The 21033-nt window shown below is 42.4% G+C and overlaps 1 protein-coding gene across 1 annotated transcript in view; it reads right to left on the bottom strand.

The window, feature by feature from the left end:
- Nucleotides 1–21033, bottom strand: part of LOC139462637 (pneumococcal serine-rich repeat protein-like) — a 45086-nt gene that overhangs the window by 17764 nt on the left and 6289 nt on the right. The window contains exons 3-15 of the mRNA XM_071244470.1: nucleotides 19682–19797; nucleotides 19309–19384; nucleotides 18334–18455; nucleotides 16592–16664; nucleotides 15030–15151; nucleotides 13896–13968; nucleotides 12408–12538; nucleotides 11518–11590; nucleotides 9677–9801; nucleotides 2274–2285; nucleotides 1446–1493; nucleotides 1187–1192; nucleotides 262–361 (exon numbers count right to left, since the gene is read on the bottom strand). Coding sequence (XP_071100571.1) covers nucleotides 262–361; nucleotides 1187–1192; nucleotides 1446–1493; nucleotides 2274–2285; nucleotides 9677–9801; nucleotides 11518–11590; nucleotides 12408–12538; nucleotides 13896–13968; nucleotides 15030–15151; nucleotides 16592–16664; nucleotides 18334–18455; nucleotides 19309–19384; nucleotides 19682–19797 — 1077 coding nt within the window. The remainder of the gene's footprint in view (nucleotides 1–261; nucleotides 362–1186; nucleotides 1193–1445; nucleotides 1494–2273; nucleotides 2286–9676; nucleotides 9802–11517; nucleotides 11591–12407; nucleotides 12539–13895; nucleotides 13969–15029; nucleotides 15152–16591; nucleotides 16665–18333; nucleotides 18456–19308; nucleotides 19385–19681; nucleotides 19798–21033) is intronic.

Here is a 21033-nt window from a genome sequence, read left to right on the forward strand (position 1 = left end):
AGACGAGTAGGTCACTCTTGCCCTCTTTTGTTTGTAAGATCATTTTGATTTTGATTTTTGATCCCCTAACTTTTCCTAATTATACCCACAATACATGGGTTTAAGCATACATAGTAAATAGTCTGCATAAATAGTTTAAATATATGTGGTCACATACTCCACGTTAAAGATAGCCATGCTCAAAGCTCCTGACAAATGCATTATTCCCCGATCAACCGATCAGTCATCAATCATTCACAGCTCAATGGGGACTATACTTACGTGCATTTGGCTGCATTAACTGTTCCTGAATTTGACTTATCGGTCTCATAAGTTCTTGTGCAGTCCCTGCAGCTAGTCGCCGTTGAATGGGTGGCATACACTAGAAATAGGAAGAAACAACTAATTACTTACAGTTCGTGTCATAGTAAATGGCCAAAGAAGAGGCAAGGTCGGGTCATGTTCACTATTCGCGCTCAAGGAATGTGCTAAGGAGCCAATTAAGGATAGTGGCTGAAGAGTGAGTGAGTGAATTGGGTTTAATACCGCCGTGCACAGAATTAAAGTTATATCCCGGCGTGTCAGCCTGTTGTAGACGGTAATCAGGTATTAGACAATTACCACATTGGTTAAATCCACGTCCACGGGTCAAGTGATGACAGGCCTAGAAACAGGCCTAATCTGGCATTCCACCCACAATCACACGTTTCCGCACCCCAAGGGGCGTATATCTGTTAAGGGAATTGTGGCACCTTATACCACAAGCTTTACAAGATCTACACGCGGTTGGATAGCCCAGTGGTTAACGCATTCACTCGTCACGCCGATTTCTGAAACCCGCGTTTAATTCCCTACTTGAGCACAATGTATGAATCCGATTTCAGATGTCTCTCACCGTGATGTTGCTGGAAAAATGCAAAATGGGGGTCAAACTTCACTCACGTCAACATGTCCCTCACGTGTCTACCAAAAAGCCTTTTGAAAGCTTTAACGAGGCATTGGGTGTTGTAGCCTTGATCAAACAACTTTTGAGCAATATAATATGAAATATACTCTAGTGAAATTCCTCTTTTTTTAAAAACTGTAATAACATCTTTTAAAATTCTGATTACATCAATATAGATAGTAGATCTTGATGCAATGTGTCTCAGAGGACAAGACCAAATCACTGAATTTGACACCCGATCCAAAATATGTCACCCCTTACCTGTACCTGTAGAGCAACAGAATACAAATAAAGAGAATGACACAACAGACAATGATACAAGATACAAGAATATTTATATAACGTCGGTTTGGGTATAAAAAATCGACATTAGCTCGTAAGAGCTTCCCACTAGTACGAAAACATGAACATGGTCAGAGAATGTGTAGGAGAAAAAGGGTGCATAAGACAGAATGAATAAGAATGACATAACATGAAACAATAGGCAATGAAAGCCGCGAGGGGACGGGACGCAACCTACCCAGGAGGAGAACCATAACGTTCAGCCGCATCTTGACAGTCTCCTCTCCTGGTTTCACAGCAAACTTTCAGAGGTTTGGAAACTGTGACAGGAAGCCCCGAAGTTGTGTGATCGAATAAACAAATATTGACATGCGTTTCCACAACAAATAAGGTGTATGTCACAATGAGAAAGACGTTTCGAGGGGAGCAATTAGTAGTATTGAAAGACCAATATTATATATTATAATATCATGGTAAATTAAAGAGGTATCTGTCTGGGCATGAAGCGACAATGAACAAAGATTGATTTACTTCTTTATCTTTGCTTGACTAGGCATTGTTTGACACTACCTATTACGTTACCAGGTTACAAAGTACACACATGTACTTTAATGCAATATGCTTCACTGATTATATTTGTGCGTAGTGTTGGAGTGAATGCTTCTAATTTCTGATAACAAAAGGTGGTCATTGAAGCAAAGCACTGTGTTTGAGAGTCTGCTATTTGACAATCTTATTAACTATCTCCATGTATTATGATTCAATTTCAATCTATCTTGAATGTGTATATGTTAGCGGGAATGTCCTAAGTATTATGCGGAATATTATTCATAGCTGTCCAAATGTTGTTTAATCAGGTTAACAAGGTTCGAGGGATCCCGAGGCTAGTTTGGTCTTGGATATCTGTTCTTCAAACACAGAAATTTTGTTTGTTTTTTGTTTGTTTCATGTTGTTTAACGCCACACTCAGCAGTATTCCAGCTATATGGCGGCGGTCTGTGAAAAATCGAGTCCGGACCAGACAATCCAAAGATTCGTAGAAGATGTCTCCAAGCATGTCAAATACTTCGCCAGCGCCCTGAAAAAACACGATGAACATGATGAACAAATGTTTTGTTTGTTTGTTTGTTGTTTAACGCCGCACGCAGCAATATTCCATCTATATGACGGCGGTCAGTAATCAAGTTTGGACCAGACAATCACGTGATTGATATCATGAGCATCGATCAACGCAATTGGATGACATGTATCAAGCAAATCACTGAGCCTGACCACCCAATCCCGTTAATCGCCTCTTACAACAAGCATAGTCGTCTTTTACGGCAAGCATGGTTTGCTGAAGACCTATTCTACCCCGGATCTTCACGGGTCCAAACACAGAAGTCCATCAGTGGGCCCACAACCCTTTACTACGAGTTCTTAATACTGTGGGACCCATGAAGATCCGGGGAGAAAACAGTTTGTTTGCTCTAAGGGGCGACTATGTTTGGCGTAAGAGGCGACTAAAGGGATCGGGTGGTCAGGCTCGCTGACTTTGTTGTCATCGTATCCCAATTCAATCACTGGATTTTCTGGTCCAGACTCGATTATTTACAGACCGCCGTCCTACTGCTGGAACATTGCTGAGTGCGGCGTTAAACAACAAACATATTCAACAAGACAGTAGTAGAGCAATCACTCGGCTGCATCTTGGAGGCTATCGTCAGCCAACCTGCTTATCTGCGGTTCCGAGGGACAAGTCCCGACTAACAGAAAGCATACTGTATTTCTCCCTCAGGTGAATCACTGTCAGACTGCCAGGTATCATGCCACGTAACACGTACAGTCAGCCTGCAGTATCCAGCACCTCATTCGCAGTGGTTGGTTGGTTGGTTGGTTGTTTTGTTGTTTAACGCCGCACCCAGCAATATTCCAGCTATAGGACGGCGGTCTGTAAATAATCGAGTCTGGACTAGACAATCCAGTGATTGACATCATGAGCATCGATCCACGCAATTGGGATCGATGACATGTATCAACCAAGTCAGCGAGCCTGACCACCCGATCCCGTTAGTCGCCTTTTACGACAAGCATAGTTGCCTTTTACGGCAAGCACGGGTTCATCCGAAATGTGAAGGTTAATCACAACGAAATGATTTCCCATAGATTTCTATAGTAGCGTAATACTAGTTTTTCTTTTCAAAATAACTAAGAATTCAAGAGCGTTTACATGTACATGTGTGCACAGTCTGGCCTTAAAAAAAAGCAATAAAAAACTAAAAAACCTGACTAGCTCAGCCAGCTTCTTTTCCGAGTACAGGAAACTTAACACACCACCCCTAGTTCCGCACCAAATGTCACTTGTTTGAAAATATCTGTGGACGCATTCAACATAAGATGTCATTTTTTTAAAATACAGCACTTCCTATAGATTACTGGATGGATGTACATTTAAAAAAACATAAAATTCTTACACAAAATCATCCAATCACAGCTGCCAGATGACTTAATCTTCACTGAAGGCTCTCCGAAAACTGCTTGTCGAAATACTGATTCTGATTTGGTGTAAGGCTTCAGTGGCCAACGGGCCATTCTCTTTTACGTTAATATCCGGCAGATGCCCTGCGCATAACACCATGATATTAATGTACCAATGTAATCTAATTTGTATTGACACTTTGAATATTTAGATAGATTTTAAACTTATTTAACTCAGGGAATATATAACTAATTAACCCGACAAAACCTTTTTTATATACGATAGAAACCTCTGCGGAAAGCGAAGTCTATAAGACGATTCCGACCTTATCATGACCATGTGTTTATGAATCACAAACAAAAAGTGATGATACCAAGTATTCGTGAAAAGGTGAGCGTACCCTGCACACGTCACAAACACATGCAAAGACAAGTCAATTGTTCAGCTGAAAAAACAACAACTGCTAAACATCCAAGTGGAAAGTAAAATGTTATTTATAGAAACAAGCCAGATTTCATCAACAGACAAAAAACTTGTCACATTGATATCTGCATGCAGTAATATGCTGCCTGGTTGTGTATGCGGTTAATATGCGGCCTATAAGTATTTACAGTATTGTACTTAATACAAGAAAATCCTAGTGTTGTATACATCCTTCACAATCAGGGCCAGACATTTTCAGCCATTTTCGGCTGTACGCAATCAAGGGGAAATGGGCTTCACACAATGTACCCATGTCGGGAATCGAACCCGGGTCTTCGGCGTGACGAGCGAACGCTTTAACCACCAGGCTACCCGACCGCCCCCCAATAATCAAGGGGAGATTGCGGAGCGTGGTGTATATCCAAACCTATGAAGTGTTGACGGTGAGATATTAATTACAACACAAGATACAGCTTGAGTAAATACCATGAATTTTATGACCGCAAGGTCATGGTTTCAGTCCAGTGTGTTGAGTGGAAAGACGGTCTGATTTTAGGAAGCACCGATTACGGACTCTAAACAAATTAAATATGGTTCTTTATATACCCGAAGAGTATTTTACATCCATATTATGAAGTGTGCACCATTAAAGAAACTGAAGCCAGCCGTGCAAAGTTAATTCTACATTGCTCACCGTTATTATCACCGTGACACAAGAGACGTCACGTCACGGTCGGCTTCAGAAAAGCGCCAAATTCTATGGTTTCTGTTGTCCCTGAAACGTTAATACACCGAGTTGTCGTTTTACATGGATTATCTGCCCGAAACGTATTGAATCACATACTTCAAACATTGTTATATTTTTGGCTCTGAATTTTTTTGCCCATAATCGTACATATCATTATTTCAAATATTTTCCAACAATGTTTTAGAAGGAAGTACTTTCGTAAAGTATTAGCTTCCTCCGAAACGCGACCGTCAAGGAGTGAATTTGGTTTCGTCTTTGAGTAGTATTTCAGTTGTCAGCTTGATGTGGGAGTATTTCAGGTATACCACGGTTGTCAGCTTGATGTGGGAGTATTTCAGTTATATCACGGTTGTCAGCTCGATGTGGGTGTATTTCAGTTATACCACGGTTGTCAGCTTGATGTGGGAGTATTTCAGTTATACCACGGTTGTCAGCTTGATGTGTGGAGCATTTCAGTTATACCACGGTTGTCAGCTTGATGTGGGGGCATTTCAGTTATACCACGGTTGTCAGCTTGATGTGGGAGTATTTCAGTTATATCACGGTTGTCAGCTTGATGTGTGGGTATTTCAGTTATACCACGGTTGTCAGCTTGATATGGGAGTATTTCAGTTATACCACGGTTGTCAGCTTGATGTTGGTGTATTTCAGTTATACCACGGTTGTCAGCTTGATGTGGGAGTATTTCAGTTATATCTCGGTTGTCAGCTTGATGTGGGAGTATTTCAGTTATATCACGGTTGTCAGCTCGATGTGGGTGTATTTCAGTTATACCACGGTTGTCAGCTTGATGTGGGAGTATTTCAGTTATACCACGGTTGTCAGCTTGATGTGTGGAGCATTTCAGTTATACCACGGTTGTCAGCTTGATGTGGGGGCATTTCAGTTATACCACGGTTGTCAGCTTGATGTGGGAGTATTTCAGTTATATCACGGTTGTCAGCTTGATGTGTGGGTATTTCAGTTATACCACGGTTGTCAGCTTGATGTGGGAGTATTTCAGGTATACCACGGTTGTCAGCTTGATGTGGGAGTATTTCAGTTATATCACGGTTGTCAGCTCGATGTGGGTGTATTTCAGTTATACCACGGTTGTCAGCTTGATGTGGGAGTATTTCAGTTATACCACGGTTGTCAGCTTGATGTGTGGAGCATTTCAGTTATACCACGGTTGTCAGCTTGATGTGGGGGCATTTCAGTTATACCACGGTTGTCAGCTTGATGTGGGAGTATTTCAGTTATATCACGGTTGTCAGCTTGATGTGTGGGTATTTCAGTTATACCACGGTTGTCAGCTTGATATGGGAGTATTTCAGTTATACCACGGTTGTCAGCTTGATGTTGGTGTATTTCAGTTATACCACGGTTGTCAGCTTGATGTGGGAGTATTTCAGTTATATCTCGGTTGTCAGCTTGATGTGGGAGTATTTCAGTTATACCACCGTTGTCAGTTTGGGTATTTCAGTTATACCACGACTGTCAGCTTGATGTGGGTGTATTTCAGTTATATCACGGTTGTCAGCTTGATGTGTGGGTATTTCAGTTATACCACGGTTGTCAGCTTGATGTGTGGGTATTTCAGTTATACCACGGTTGTCAGCTTGATGTGGGGGCATTTCAGTTATATCAATGCGTGTTAGACTGACGTGGGAGTATTTCAGTTATCTCAAGACTGTCAGCTTCATGTTGGGGTGTTTCAGTTATATCAATGCGTGTTAGACTGACGTGGGAGTACTTCAGTTATCTCACGACTGTCAGCTTCATGTTGGGGTGTTTCAGTTATATCAATGCTTGTCAGAATGACGTGGGAGTATTTCAGTTATCTCACGACTGTCAGCTTCATGTTGGGGTGTTTCAGTTATATCAATGCTTGTCAGAATGACGTGGGAGTATTTCAGTTATCTCACGACTGTCAGCTTCATGTTGGGGTGTTTCAGTTATATCAATGCGTGTCAGAATGACGTGGGAATATTTCCGTTGGGTCAAACTCGTGAGCATGGGGAATGGTGAAGACGAATAAAATATTTACGAATAAAATATTTAGGAATACCCGGGATTCGAACCCACAACCACAGGATTTGCACACCTAAGGCACGTCAGTCTTCACACCGACTTCTTTAGCCTTAGACTACTGTGTCACCTAAGTATCCAGTGTAGGGTTCATCAATATCACAGCAAGGAAGACACAAGAAATGGGCTTCACATATTGCCAACGTTTCAACTACGTTTTGAATTCATATTTTTGTTGCATTCTGTTGTTTGAATATTGAAAGTAATGTGCGATGCAACTTGCATATGTATGAAATTGATGGGTTCTAAGAACTGTCCCTTATATAAGACACGAATAGAGTTTATCACGCATGTATGCTATGGAGTGAAAAACTCATGTATTAGGAATGAACAGTGTTGTGAGCATTGGTTAGCTTACAACATAGTGATTTTTTCCTGAAACAGGATATTTACCATCCACAAACCACAGTCCTGACAACCCCCATATATCATTCTTAAATTCTATCATCGAAAGCGTATTCTCATCTCTCACAAACGGTGAGGGTATTCTTAGAATGTGCGTTTTAATACATTACGTCACATGGTGAGTGAGACGGACAGTGACAAGAGGCAATGTAGTTCCAACTGAAACTTTTAGTTAGATAATGATATTCTATGCTTATTAAATTTATAATGATAACAAAGACGTTATGTTTTAATGAACGTTTAGCAAATTTCGGGACAGGCGGACGTGGGACTAAGGTGGTAGCTGGGTAAACAGTCCCATTAATCAGAACCAAGAACGACTTCCTACGCGAGCTGTGATTTATTATCCCAGATATTTGTCCGGATCACCGATGGTCGATTCTAACATTTTGATACTATGGTGTTTACAAACAACCTACGATAAAAAGGGTCCTGGGCAATTGTTGTCAATTCAGAAATAATACCCTAATAAACCGACAATGAGTGTCTAAAAGGGGCATTTCACAAGTGTAGGCAACTTTGGAAATATAAATTGCGAAGAAATTTAGCGAGGAAGGGATATCAGTTCCTATGCCTCTTATGTAGGCCCCTGGACTTAAGACATTTCCTGAATTAACATGATAGATTTGCCCGTAATATGTCCGAAATTTAACCTTCTTTCATTTGGTTTGGGATAATATCTGACTGCATGTTGTACCCCGTTACGAAACTTTTGCCAGGCCTGGCTGGCTTTAACAAATGTGACGTTTTATGTACTAGAGTAGCTTCCCTTTGATAAGGGGGCAGTACTCTAGCGGTTCGGGGCCGATGGATTGCCGCGAAAGGCGATCACTGACAAAGTTGAAAGATTATATGTAGGCAACTGTCATTTTGCCTGTATGGTAGTTACGCCACTGTCTAAACGACAAGTTTCAGTTGAAAATATATTGACTGTTGTCACTGTCCGACTGACTAATCACTGACATTGTGACGTAATATATTAATCTGCACATTCCAGGAATGTTAGTTACCGTTTTTGAGAGATGATACTATAATTCAAATATGACATATATGATACAGAGGTCATATATGATACAGAGGTGTTTGGAGAAGGGTAATCATGTAATAGGAATACTCACAATGTTTTCATGATTTTTTCATTCCTGATACAGAAAATTTACCATCCTAAAATACACTCGCGTGATAACGGATATTTACACTGATTTTTTTTACCTTTTTAAGTCCCTCTGATTGTTTATAAGGGTAATGAGTGAGAGCATGTTTACTTGGCTGATATATATTACTCAAAATATATAAAAGTACACCCGATTCTTTCATTTGACAATAATCAATCTGTCATGCCTCGTGGATATTGCAACACACAGCCTTCAATTGTGGGTGTTCTTTAACCTGTTTTGAGAAGTATATAATGCAGATTGTGACATGATTTTCTTGTGAAGAAACTAATAATAAACACAGATTGTTCGTGAACAGTACCGTTTATTTCTGTGGAATAACCAACGTGTACCGTCAGTAACTCAACACGTCATTAAGGTACAGAACACGTGAGTTGAATCTTCCAAGAAACCAACAGTTCATAATTCTGTGAGCCAAGAGTGTCAAACATTGGTAAAACTAGAAAAGTATTACCAGAGCTGTCCCGAATCTTGAATAAAAAGCAATACACTTGATGGGAATTCAGCGCTCATCGTTTGCAAGACCACAAATTGTTTGTCAGTGGTAACAATTGCTTAATCCCACGTCATACACAGCGGCCATGCAGTCACATTTTGGTGGTTTTGAATATATTTTGGAGAATGTATGGTTACTTGAATGGGTCAACTCGTCTAACAATGCAACGTCAACATAAATGAAGGTGTAGAAACGATTTAAGTATCAAAAATATAAAATAGGGATCATCACTTCACGGGCTAACGTCACGGGCTCACTTCCAGGCTTGTGTACATGGCGTTCCATCAGATGGGGAAACGGAGCCCTGGTTAGTTGAAACATCTTGTTTAAAGTGTCCAGATGAAGCAGGCATCACACTTTATAATAGGCACAGAGGGTTGAATATGATAGCACGCTAACAGTCAAACCTTGACGGACTTCGTTTAAAGAATAATGCTAGCAAGAACTGACACGAACAAAGACGTCATCGCAATGGTCACGTATGCAGCACTGCTACCTGAAAAACGTCAAAAAAGGTAGCTTTGATCATCATTGCAAAGTGAGCAAATGAGCAACATAATCTACTAATCAAGGCGAATCTGGGATTCGAACCCATAGTTATAGGATCCTTGCCCGCATAAGGGACGCAACTCTGCACAGCTAATTATACGACATTGATGCAGGGCTATGACGTAATGTTCACAGAGATACTTACACGCTGCTGCGGTTATTTTGGCAGCAGTGTCAGTGGCGAGGGCGGCCTGGGCCATAGCAGAGGTACATCCGGCCTCAGTTACAGTTGTTATCGCACTAAGGCATGTCTTCAAAGTCATCAGCACACTGTAGAAAGCAAATGGCATTATCATACAAACTGTCCACAAGATCTGGAACTAGTGACACCAGTTGGAAACTCCAGGCAGAATATAATCCATGTTCTCCATGGTTAACGTAAGAGTCGCAGAAACATATTACTGACGTTCCTCAGAGATACCTTGGAACCCGTGAAGATCCGGGTTAGAATATGTCTTCAGCAACCCATGCGTGCTGTAAAAAGCGACTATGTTTGTTGCAAGAGGCGGCTAACGGGATCGGGTGGTCAGGCTCGCTGACCTGGTTGATGCATGTCATCGTATCCCAATTGCGAAGATCTATGCTCATGATGTCACTAACAGGATTGTCTGGTCCAGATTCGATTATTTACAGACCGCCGTCATATAGCTGGAATATTGCTGAGCACGGCGTTAAACAACAAACAAACAAACATAGTTATCTTGGCGTTACGACGTCTTAACTTATGATTTGATCTGCGATTGACGGTCGCTTTGAGGAACGCGGTCCAAGGTGTCCTGGCAGGAGAACAACACAGCAAGCACTGACAAATGGTAAATCTGACTCCGGTACCACATTACCAAATTTCGTATCTATTTTCTCAACACAGATGAATGCAGCTATCCACAACATTGTTTTCTGCTGTCTCTGTCCTCGACAAAGGCACATTCCTTTATAATATGCCAGGTCCTTCATGGAGGACCATAGGTGTATTCAAAATGCCATTTCGTGTTTTACGATGTGAAACAAATCGGACAATATTTTTAAAAAATGAAAGCAAATGTCATCTTTCAATGTGTGAAATGCTGGAATCCCTCTTAAAGAACATCTATGTACAGTCTGGGGACAGGACATTTCGGCAAGACGTAGACATCCCAAGTCGCACCAACTGTGCTCCCTCCTTGGTCATCTGTGTCTTTATGCTTATGCATCGGACTCTCTGCTCGAATTGGCAAAATCAATTTGGACAAGAGGTTTAACTTAAGCTTCGGGAAAGTCGACGACCTGATACCGTTCAATAATTATATACGAGCCACGTTCCATTCACTGATTCCCCAGCGGAGCTAGAAATAGAAGAGGCCAATGAAACCTTTCATGGTCATAGTCATAGTCATAGTCAACTTTCCCCTCATGTCAAATACCATTCCAGCACCTCCGGTTCTTGATGCACAAATTTCACAGATTTTGAGGAACAATCGAAAATGCTATTTCTATGATTTCAAAGAGCATCATACGATTCTTGCTCAAAAGTAGTTTGAACAGCGTTACAACACTCAAGGCCTCAGTGAATCCTTCAAAATGTTCATGGTGGACATGTGACAAAATAATATCAGGTTCTCTACGTTTACTTATACCATATGTTCCCATGTTCCCATGGTAAATCTGAACACTTGAGTTAACCTGTCGGCGCTCGGCGCCCTGCATTAAGGGGCTGGTCGGCTCGGAGTTGGTACACTGTGTCTTAGGGGGGTATTCATGTTAAACTGCGGCAAGGTATTTCTCTCGCACACACGCACACACACGCACACGCACACGCACACAGACACACGTGTATGCACGTCGGTATATAAGTGCAATAAACTCCATTTCACCTCACCTGCACATTAACATGTACATTTAGCGTAGATGCTACTGATGACAATTCGAGTGAGTCGCCTGCGGTAGGGTGTTAAATAGCATGACGTGTTAGCACACTGGAAACTAACTAACCCACGGCGCTCTACTCACGTGCAGAATTTGGCGTCAGTAGCGGCGTCTCCTTTGGCGGCGTCAACCTCGCACTGACACGAAGCAGTCAGAGCTGTAAACATTAAGAAGCTGTTAAATCGTTGCTCTGCGATAAATTCTAATTCCAACTGGTTCAGTCAGAGGTTACAGTTGAAAATATAATTTATAATCCAAAACTGGCTGCCACAGGAAATATCGCTTAGGTGAGATCAAGCGATATCTACATTGTTGATATCGCTGCAATGAAATTGCATCACAATACTTTACAGACCATTGTGACGTCATTACCATGACGTCACAATCAAATAACATCACTTATGACTCTGCTACTGAAGCTGTTAGCACTACTTTTTATACTTAAGACACTGCTTGTTACTGTAAACAAACTGAAAAAGTTGGAAGAATTATGTTAAATGATAAATAAAGTCTCACCCGAGTGTCTTTTTATATCAAATATATCAACACTCGTTGATATAAAACTCGTGTTGATATATTTGATATCAAAAGACATTGGGGTGAGATTCCCTATGTCTTTAATGTTACAGAGATAATATTTATTATACCACTCGATCAACGATCACACGTTTCTGGCACCCCCAAAGGACGTTATTTCACACTGGACACTAAGCCACCCGAGGCCCCCTCGAATGAACTACGGAGCATGATCTTGTGTGGTGTTACATTCATGACAAGACAGCTTTACCTCAGTGAGTATGGTTTTACGCCGCTTGTAGCAATATTCCAGCAATATCACGGCGAGGGACACCCGAAATGGGCTTCACACCTTGTATCCATGTGGAGAATCGAACCCGGGCCTTCAGCGTGACGAGTTAACACTTTACCCACAGGGCTACCCCACCACACTTACCTCAATGGAACTTAGTACCTACCTGGGCAGTCGGCCACGGGCAACAGTTCTCGTGCACTTTCTGAAGCCGTCGCTACTGCGCTTTTGGAGGTTGTGCCGTCACAGCCTGCTGATTTTGAAGTTCTCAGGCAACTCAGCTGATCTTTGTGAGCACTGTAGAAAACCATTAAAATGATACACAAATCTGTAAATAAAGCTGGATTTTGGAGGATCGATAAAGGACACGCTAAAGCACAAAACGGCTAGTGGCTGAGTTTAATTAAGATACGCAAATGTACCCACTCTTCTGCTGTATGTCATGGGAACATCTCGATACCCCTTAGAATTGGTCTTCAGCAACCCATGCTTGTCGTTAGAGGCGACTAACCAAATGGAATTGGTTGATGCATGTCATCGTGTCCTAGTTGCGACGATCGATGCTAATGATGTCAATCACTGGATTGTCTGGTCCATATTCGATTATTTACAGACCGCCGTCATATAGCTGGAATATTGCTGAGCGCGGCGTTAAACAACAAACAAACACTGCGTTAGTCTTTCAGAGCTTACGACTACCAAACTTATGATACAGACCGCCGTCTTATGGTTGGAATATTGCGGCGTTCAACAACAAATAAAACAAGGACATCTCGTTGAGACATCCCCTGATTACTAACCGATCACTCACAAAGGGAGGGTGAGAGAAGGGGTTTTCACACAGCTTTGAACTGTGTATCCAGTCATATCGTGGCATGTCAGCTTAATATGTGATGAAAGTCGGAAGTGATGCAGGTCTCAGACGTTTACAACTTTGGCGAAACCCACACGAACGAGCTTGGTGCTGATAAACCAAGAAACAAAATCGGGGCGAACCTGAATTCGAACCCACGACCAAGGGTTTCTGGAGTGTGCAAGGGACGCTACTCTGCACAGCGAATTGCGGCGCCTCAGACGACTGGGCCACCCGTGCTTCCTCACCGACAAAGAATGGGAATAGTGTGGAGACAGGTTGCGAGGCCTCTAGGCGGATAAGAGCGCCCTGGGACGTGCAACAGGCAGTATCGCTGAAGATCTCCAACGCTGTGTGAGTGAGTTTGTTTTTACGCAGCTTTTAGCAATAGTCCAGCAAAGGGTTTCACACATTGTATCCATGTCGGGAATCGAAACCGGGTCTTCGGCGTGACGAACTAACACTTTAACCACTAGGCTACCCGTCGGCCCCTCGATGAACGGAATAGAGTATATTTAATACTTATATTAATGACGGTTGTATATTCCCAGTGACTTACGGTGTACGGAAAAGGAATATATAGCACAGAAGGGATGTGGTTGGTTTCTTTAAAAAGTGAAACTGGATAAACTAGGTATCCATGGTCACCATCAAAATACGTTGTCCTAATTAGGATAATGTAGATCTTATGTTCTGAACGGATTTATCATCTGTTATCATTCACGTTCAATCACCAGTAACTCGACGAATTGTCAATGACTCGTTGTTAGACTGCCTGGGATATCAGAATAGACCACTTACGTGCATTTTTCGGCGTCAGTTGTTTTTGTGGCGGCGTCGTATGCTCTTTGACACACACACGTGTCGTCAAATGCTGTGAAATGGGGAGAAGAGAACACACACATATAAGTCCAGTAAAATTGACGCATTGTTACAGCCATGAAGCATTGGAAACATGACATGCATTTATGAAAAAATGAAATACAGAAATATTATTGGAAGAAAATCACAAATGAAAAAAATAGACAAACCAACTACACCAAGGGCGGATCTTGCATTTGTAATAGAGAGGGGTCCACAATATCCAAATTCTCCCTCAGGTAATTTAATGCCTACCACGGACCGCTTGGACCCCTCTCTAGATCCTCACTCAGAAATATTCCAGCTATATGACGGCGATCTGTAAAAAAATCGAGTCTGGGCCAGACAATCCAGTGATTGACATCATGAGCATCGATCCACGCAATTGGGATACGATGACATGCATCAACCAAGTCAGCGAGCCCGACCCCCCGATCCTGTTAATCGCCTCTTACGACAAGCATACTCGCTCACACATTGTACCCATGTCGGGAATCGAACCAGGGTCTTCGGCGTGACGACCGAGCGCTTTAACCAATAGGCCAACCGACAGCCGCTCTCGTCATTACAGCCGACTACAATTGTAATCGATTGGTCAAGCAGACCTGTCAACCAACGTGTCGTCATAACCTCGTGGCGTGCGTCGTTGCATGTGGTATCACGGTTTACAATGTCCAGAATCGACCTCTGAAAAGCCGCCATGACACACCTTTACCATTGCCAACTGTGGCGTTACAAAACACTCACTCACTCAATCCCACGTGATACTCCAACGATGTTCTGGGATTTAGGAAAATACAGTAATATCTTCCCCAAAATGCTCCAAAAACAATTTGTCCTCATGTTTTACAAAAATATATAAATTGTTCACTTGAGATGTATGTTTCTAAAGACATGGTGTTATGGTCTCAAACAGTTTGTCTTGGACACTTAAATGCAGTTGAGTGAGTGAGTGAGTATGGTTTTACGCCGCTTTTAGCAATATTCCAGCAATATCACGGCTGGGGACACCAGAAATGGGCTTCACACATTGTACCCATGTCGGGAATCGAACCCGGGTCTTTCAATACCTACCGCATGATGTGGCTCCCGTTACAGATGCTGCTGCAGTTGTCTGTAGAGTGGTGATGGTAGTTCCTGACACACACGGAGCCGTGGCCAGAGAGTACACGCAGGCATACTGGGTCTTGTAAGCTCTGAAGCACCAACGCAGTGATTGTTTGTTTTGTTTGTTTGTTGTTTAACGCCACACTCAGCAATATTCAAGCTATATGACGGTGGTCTGTAAATAATCAAGTCTGGACCAGACGATCCAGTGATTGACAACATGATCATCGATCTACGCAATTGGGATACGATGACATGCATCAACCAAGTCAGCGAGCCTGACCACCCGATCCCGGTTGTCACCTTTTACAGCAAGCATGGGTTGCTGGAGGCCTATTCTACCCCGGATCTTCACGTTTCACGAAATCACTGAGCAAGTGACACAACTAAACGTGGGCAGTTAGTGGGTGAACATCTTACAATGTGCAACTTGTGAACAGAATGTATAGCCTCAAGTAGAGGCGTGTTTGCATGATAGGGAACTAGCTCAGATGATATACCTTTACGATCTCGAGGTATTTTCAATTTAACACTTAATACCCTAAATCCATTCAGTGACAGGCACAACTTGTCATGACGTCAGTGCTTATCGAATCAAAGCATTTCCGTGCACTGATATACGTTCATCACCTGATAGGTCAGGTGAAATGAAGAAGGCCAGACCATATTCAAGACTTGTTTTGGTAGGTTCTGCGCAGAATCACAGGAAGGTTATACATTGTTGGATTCTTGTGGCTATCTACATCACATTAGGGTATTTTTCACAATGAGTGAGTGAGTGAGTGAGCTGGGTTAAACGCCGCTTTTAACAGTATTCCAGTTATATCGCGGCGTGTAAGTTAATTGTAGGAGGAAAGCCCGAAGTGATACAGGTCTTAGACGTTTACCACTTCGGTGAAACCCACGAGCACGAGGGTATGGTGCTGACAAACCTAGAAACATAATCGGGGCGAACTGGGATTCGAACCCACAATCATAGGTTTCTGGCATGCCCAAGGGACGCAACTCTGCACAGCGAATCGCGTCGATTTCGACGACTGGGCCACCCGTGCGCCCTTTCACAATGAAGAGCACCCGTGAAGATCCGGGATAGAATAGCTCTTCAGCAACCCATGCTTGTCGCTAAAGGCGACTATACTTGTCGTAAGAGGCAACTAACGGAATCGGGGGGTCAGGCTCTCTCACTTGGTTGATGAATTTCATCGATCCCAATTGCATGGATCGATGCTCATGATGTCAATAACAGGTTTGTCTGGTCCAGACTCGATTATTTACAGACCGCCGTCGTATAGCTGGAATATTGCTGAGTGCGGCGTCAAACTACAAACAAACAAACACAATGAAGAGGCTATAAAGGCAATATTTTTCATTAATATTTCCAAATAAAGCAATAGTAAAACATCTTTCATAAAAACCCGAAACACTCGAAACACGCCGTATTTGTGTTTGCGTTGAATGCTGTTTTAGTCGATGTTACCTGACATCCTCTAGTGCCAGCTTTCATCATATCTCTTCATGTGCATACTCACGTGCATTTCTTAGTATCGTCGGAGATGTCAGCTTTCGCAGCGTCGATCTCACACTGGCAGGCGGTTGTGATAACTGATAAAAAGTTACACCAAATTTTATATAACATTTCCTTTGTAAATACAATATAATGGACATGGACTGTTTGATATTTTGGTAAGAAAACGATACCCTGGAAATATCTTATTGACTGTGTTACTTCTACTTAAAATATGTCACTTTCAACCTTACATTGTTTAGGGGTACGTACAATCTTTCTGCAATTCACAATATACCTACAACGTTAAAGGACCATGGGCATGGGCGTGCAATATCAGAGTAATTAACTACAATGCAGGTTAGAGTGATTGTTTGTTTGTTTGTTGTTTAACGCCACGCTCAGCAATATTCTAGCTATGTGACGGCGTTCTGCAATTAATCGAGTCTGAACCAGATAATCCAGTGACTGACATCATGAGCATCGACCCACGCAATCGAAATCCGATGACATGCATTAACCAAGTCAGCGAGCCTGACTACCTGATCCCGTTAGTCGCCTCCTACGGCAAGCATGGGCTGCTATTCTACTCTGGATCTTCACGGGTAGAGTTTGATTTTAACGGTATTCTAGTTATATCACTGCTTACAAAGTTTGGAGTCTTAGACACTTTGACGGAACCCACGAGCAGGGGGATGGTGCTTAAAAACTATGAACATATTCAGAGCAAACCGAGGTTCGAACCCATACCACCTCAGACGACTGAGCTGCCAATTCCCCCAACTATGGTATGAGTTAGCTCATAACAGCATTTCAATTATGCCATATCGTCTCGGATGAGGAAAGAAAGCCGATTGTGTCCTAAATAGGCTTCACACCTTATTCTCATGTGAGGCATAATCCCGGGCTTCGGCGTGATGAGTGAAAGCTTCAACCACTAAGCTACCCATCAATAAAGAACACCGCAAGGTAAGTGAACAGCAAATGTGAAGATTTCGAAAGGGCGCCAAACGGCTCTTGTTCAAAAGTTGTTTGATAAGGGTTACAGTCATTCGTGACCAACTCGTGTTATTCCGTGACAAGCCGAATAGCGACTCGTGCCCCTCTCGTGGCCATTTTTGCAACCGGATTCCGTCTTAGTGCAAACGGGCATAAATAAAACAATTGTCAACTCGTTGCGCAATGGTTCACATATATTTCCCCACATATCATTTATATTTCAGATGCAATTAAAAGCACATCAGGACATGCGAAATTATATAGTATGATTGAACACATTTAACTGTGTCTTGGGTATATTTTTAGATGCAAGACATATGTAAAAGCAGAAATTATTTCTGAGGGATTCTTTGACGAAGAACTTGAAATCATATGCGCATTCTGATTGGTTTGTCGTATTTTCGCACATAACATTCATCGATAGGGGGACAAGTCTTCTTGCAGGTTACGGAGAGTGGCGAGTGGTGACGAATGGGGTTAGAGTATTCAAAACCGTTTCATGGTAGACACGAGGAAGACATTTCAAAATTTGACGCATCAGTGACAAAAATTATATCTGATGCAATTCCCTATGTTCCCGTGGTATTTTTCAGGTGAACGATTGACTTGCCAATCCATGTGTTTGTGACAGGGGACATTCGTGGGGCAGGATTCGTTCACCTTCAAGCGAAGACCTGGTATCATCACCATTCGTTAGTGATTCATTCTGTCGCTTTAATTTACCCTATCACATCCTTGAAATCTGCATGAAACGAATAGGGAACTTACCACAGTCTGTTGTGAGAACGGTCATCCTTGCCTCGACACCAGTAGCCAGAGCCATTACGCCGGACCCATCACAGGTCGCTGCAGTCTTCCCCTTCAGACAAACGATGTAAGCCTGGGCGGCACTATGGAAATAGCGTAACTTTTAACATTCATATACTAGTACACCATATGTAAATCGCAAAGAACAATGAAGAATGCACTGTTGTTTATTTCACGATAAACACTTCTATCATGACGTCATTTCTGGAGGTTCGAACCTGGGATCGCAATAAGATGACGTCGTAAATTGTACGACGTTATTTTTTAGAGGGCAGTGTCTCGTGAGTTGTTCCCCGTAGATGTAACTGGGCAACGCAGATAAAACCGATGGCCTAACGATTTCATCCAAAAACGGGAGAGAAGGTTGTCATTGGGAGAAAAGGTACAGGTAATCGACGTAAGGATTGTGAGAATATGAAAGAAATATCCACCTGTGCATAAAATGGACTTGTACGACATTGCCGAGGTCGGATTCTTTTGAGGGAGTCACCATTATTAAAATACGGGTAAATATTTGTAAAGCTTGTACCTTTCTTCATCATCCTTAAAGAGGCTGAACATAAGGTGGATATCTCATATAATAAAACACTGCAGGGAGAATAAACCACCCGTCGCTGCGCCCCTCATGTATTATTCTCCCTGCGGTGTTTTATTGTACGATAAACCCCTACTCGTCGTTTTGATCAGAATCAAATAGTTTCAAAATTCAAGCTAGAATTATCAATAACCATACATGGTTGCTGCGATAAATATAGGATGATTTGAAAGGCCCATCAGTGTTTATTATGATCGTGGTTGGAAGTTTATACACTCTAACCAAAGATGCTTTTCCATAACTCCATGACATCGTATTGCCTGTTATTGCCGGAGGCGTGTTTTAACCCGGACTCCTCAAGAGTAGCACCATCAGTCTGAGTTTAAACAATAATGTCTTACGTGCAAATTGCAGCTGCATCGGCGCTCTGGTCAGTTTCCCAGAACACCTTCTGACAGAGGCAGGTATCCGTGAACGCTACGCAAAAATTGAACAAATAATTAAGTACATGTTATTTACATTGAAGTGGGTGAGTTTGGTTTAACGCCGATTCGAAAGGTGTTTCAGTTGTATGACGGCATGTACGTTTGATATAGGAGGTAAGATCAAAGTACTGAAGTATTTTGTTTAAAAAGTTATTATTCCCATTAAGAGATGTACGAAAGATTAAAAGGGGAAAATGAGATGTTCAGCCTAATACACATATGATGAAAACGGCAATGATTTAGTTTGTGTTTCAAGGTAGTTGGTTGTGGTATATATCTGTCTCCTTACAGCAAGAAGCACCGCTGTAATCGGTGTCGATCTGTGTGGCATCTGCTGCGGCCAGTGGGCATCCTGCGTCATCTTTAGCCGACGTCTCGAGACAGGTCAAGTACTCCTGCAGGGCACTGCACACACAAAAAATAAAAACATTCTAGAACACTCAATGATATACAGTCAACTACGTTTATAACGAACACGCTTATAACGAACTGACGGATATAACGAACTTACTTTTTGGTCCCGACTATTTGTTGTAGTTATGCTGTATATATGCTTATAACGAACTACGGTTATAACGAACTAAAATTAGTAGTCCCTTTGAGTTCGTTATAACCGTACTTTACTGTACAAGGACATGATATATCTCCGACGAGTCAAATTAAAAACTTCACATTTTTAAAAGTAATCCCATATATGATATACAACGGACAAATGTATCAGAGAAGGTAATTTTTAATCATTAATGTCCAAAGAAGGATTTTAATTAACGGTGGTAACCATAATTTGTTCCAAGCAGCTACGGTATTCGGTAATAACATCAACAGTTTAAATCATAAGTCCCCAGCACGAGAATTTGATGGCACACAAGCCAGCACGAGAATTTGATGGCACACAAGTTCAGTAGCGTGTATGGTCACCATGTGCGTTGACAACTGCCACACAACGCCTCCGCCTGGACCTTGTGATGCTTGTGAATACATGATTGGGAAGACGACGCCATTGTTGCTGCAAAATGGTGCCAAGATCTTGCAAATTCTGTGGTTGGTTCTGGAGAGTGCGCAGACTTCTGCCAAGAGCATCCCAGACGTGTTCGATGGGATTGAGGTCGGGAGACCTTGACGGCCAGTCCATGATGTTGACTCCCGCATTCTGAAGGAATTCCTTGTCAAAATTGCTGTGTGGGGTCTGGCATTGTCGTGCTGGAAGATCAAACTGGGTCCATGTGCTGCCATAAAAGGCAGAAGTTCCGTTGCCAGTACCTGGTCGCGGTAAGCAGCAGTGTTGAGGTTACAACGGATGACAAGAAGCCTGGAACGTGCATTGCAACAGAAAGCACCCCACCCCATGAAACTTCCGCCTCGAAATCTGTCAACTTCCTGTACACAACACTGGGCGCAACGTTCATGACGACGCCTCCACACCCACTCTGAGTCCATCGTAAGTGTCGCTGTGCCCACAATTGATGTTGACGTCTGTGTAATTGAGTCAGAATCGGCCCGCAGTATGGCCGTCGTGCATGAAGGTGAGCAGTTCTCAGACGGTTTCAAACAGTTTGCGCACTCAGTTTACCCCTACACAGTTCATTTCTGGTTGATGTAGCCATCAAAAATCGGTTACGGAGGTGACGTAAGACAATCTGA

This window comes from Haliotis cracherodii, unplaced genomic scaffold (assembly GCF_022045235.1).
Source record: "Haliotis cracherodii isolate W230 unplaced genomic scaffold, xgHalCrac1.p SCAF_15, whole genome shotgun sequence".
In the NCBI taxonomy this organism is placed as follows: Eukaryota; Metazoa; Mollusca; class Gastropoda; order Lepetellida; family Haliotidae; genus Haliotis; species Haliotis cracherodii.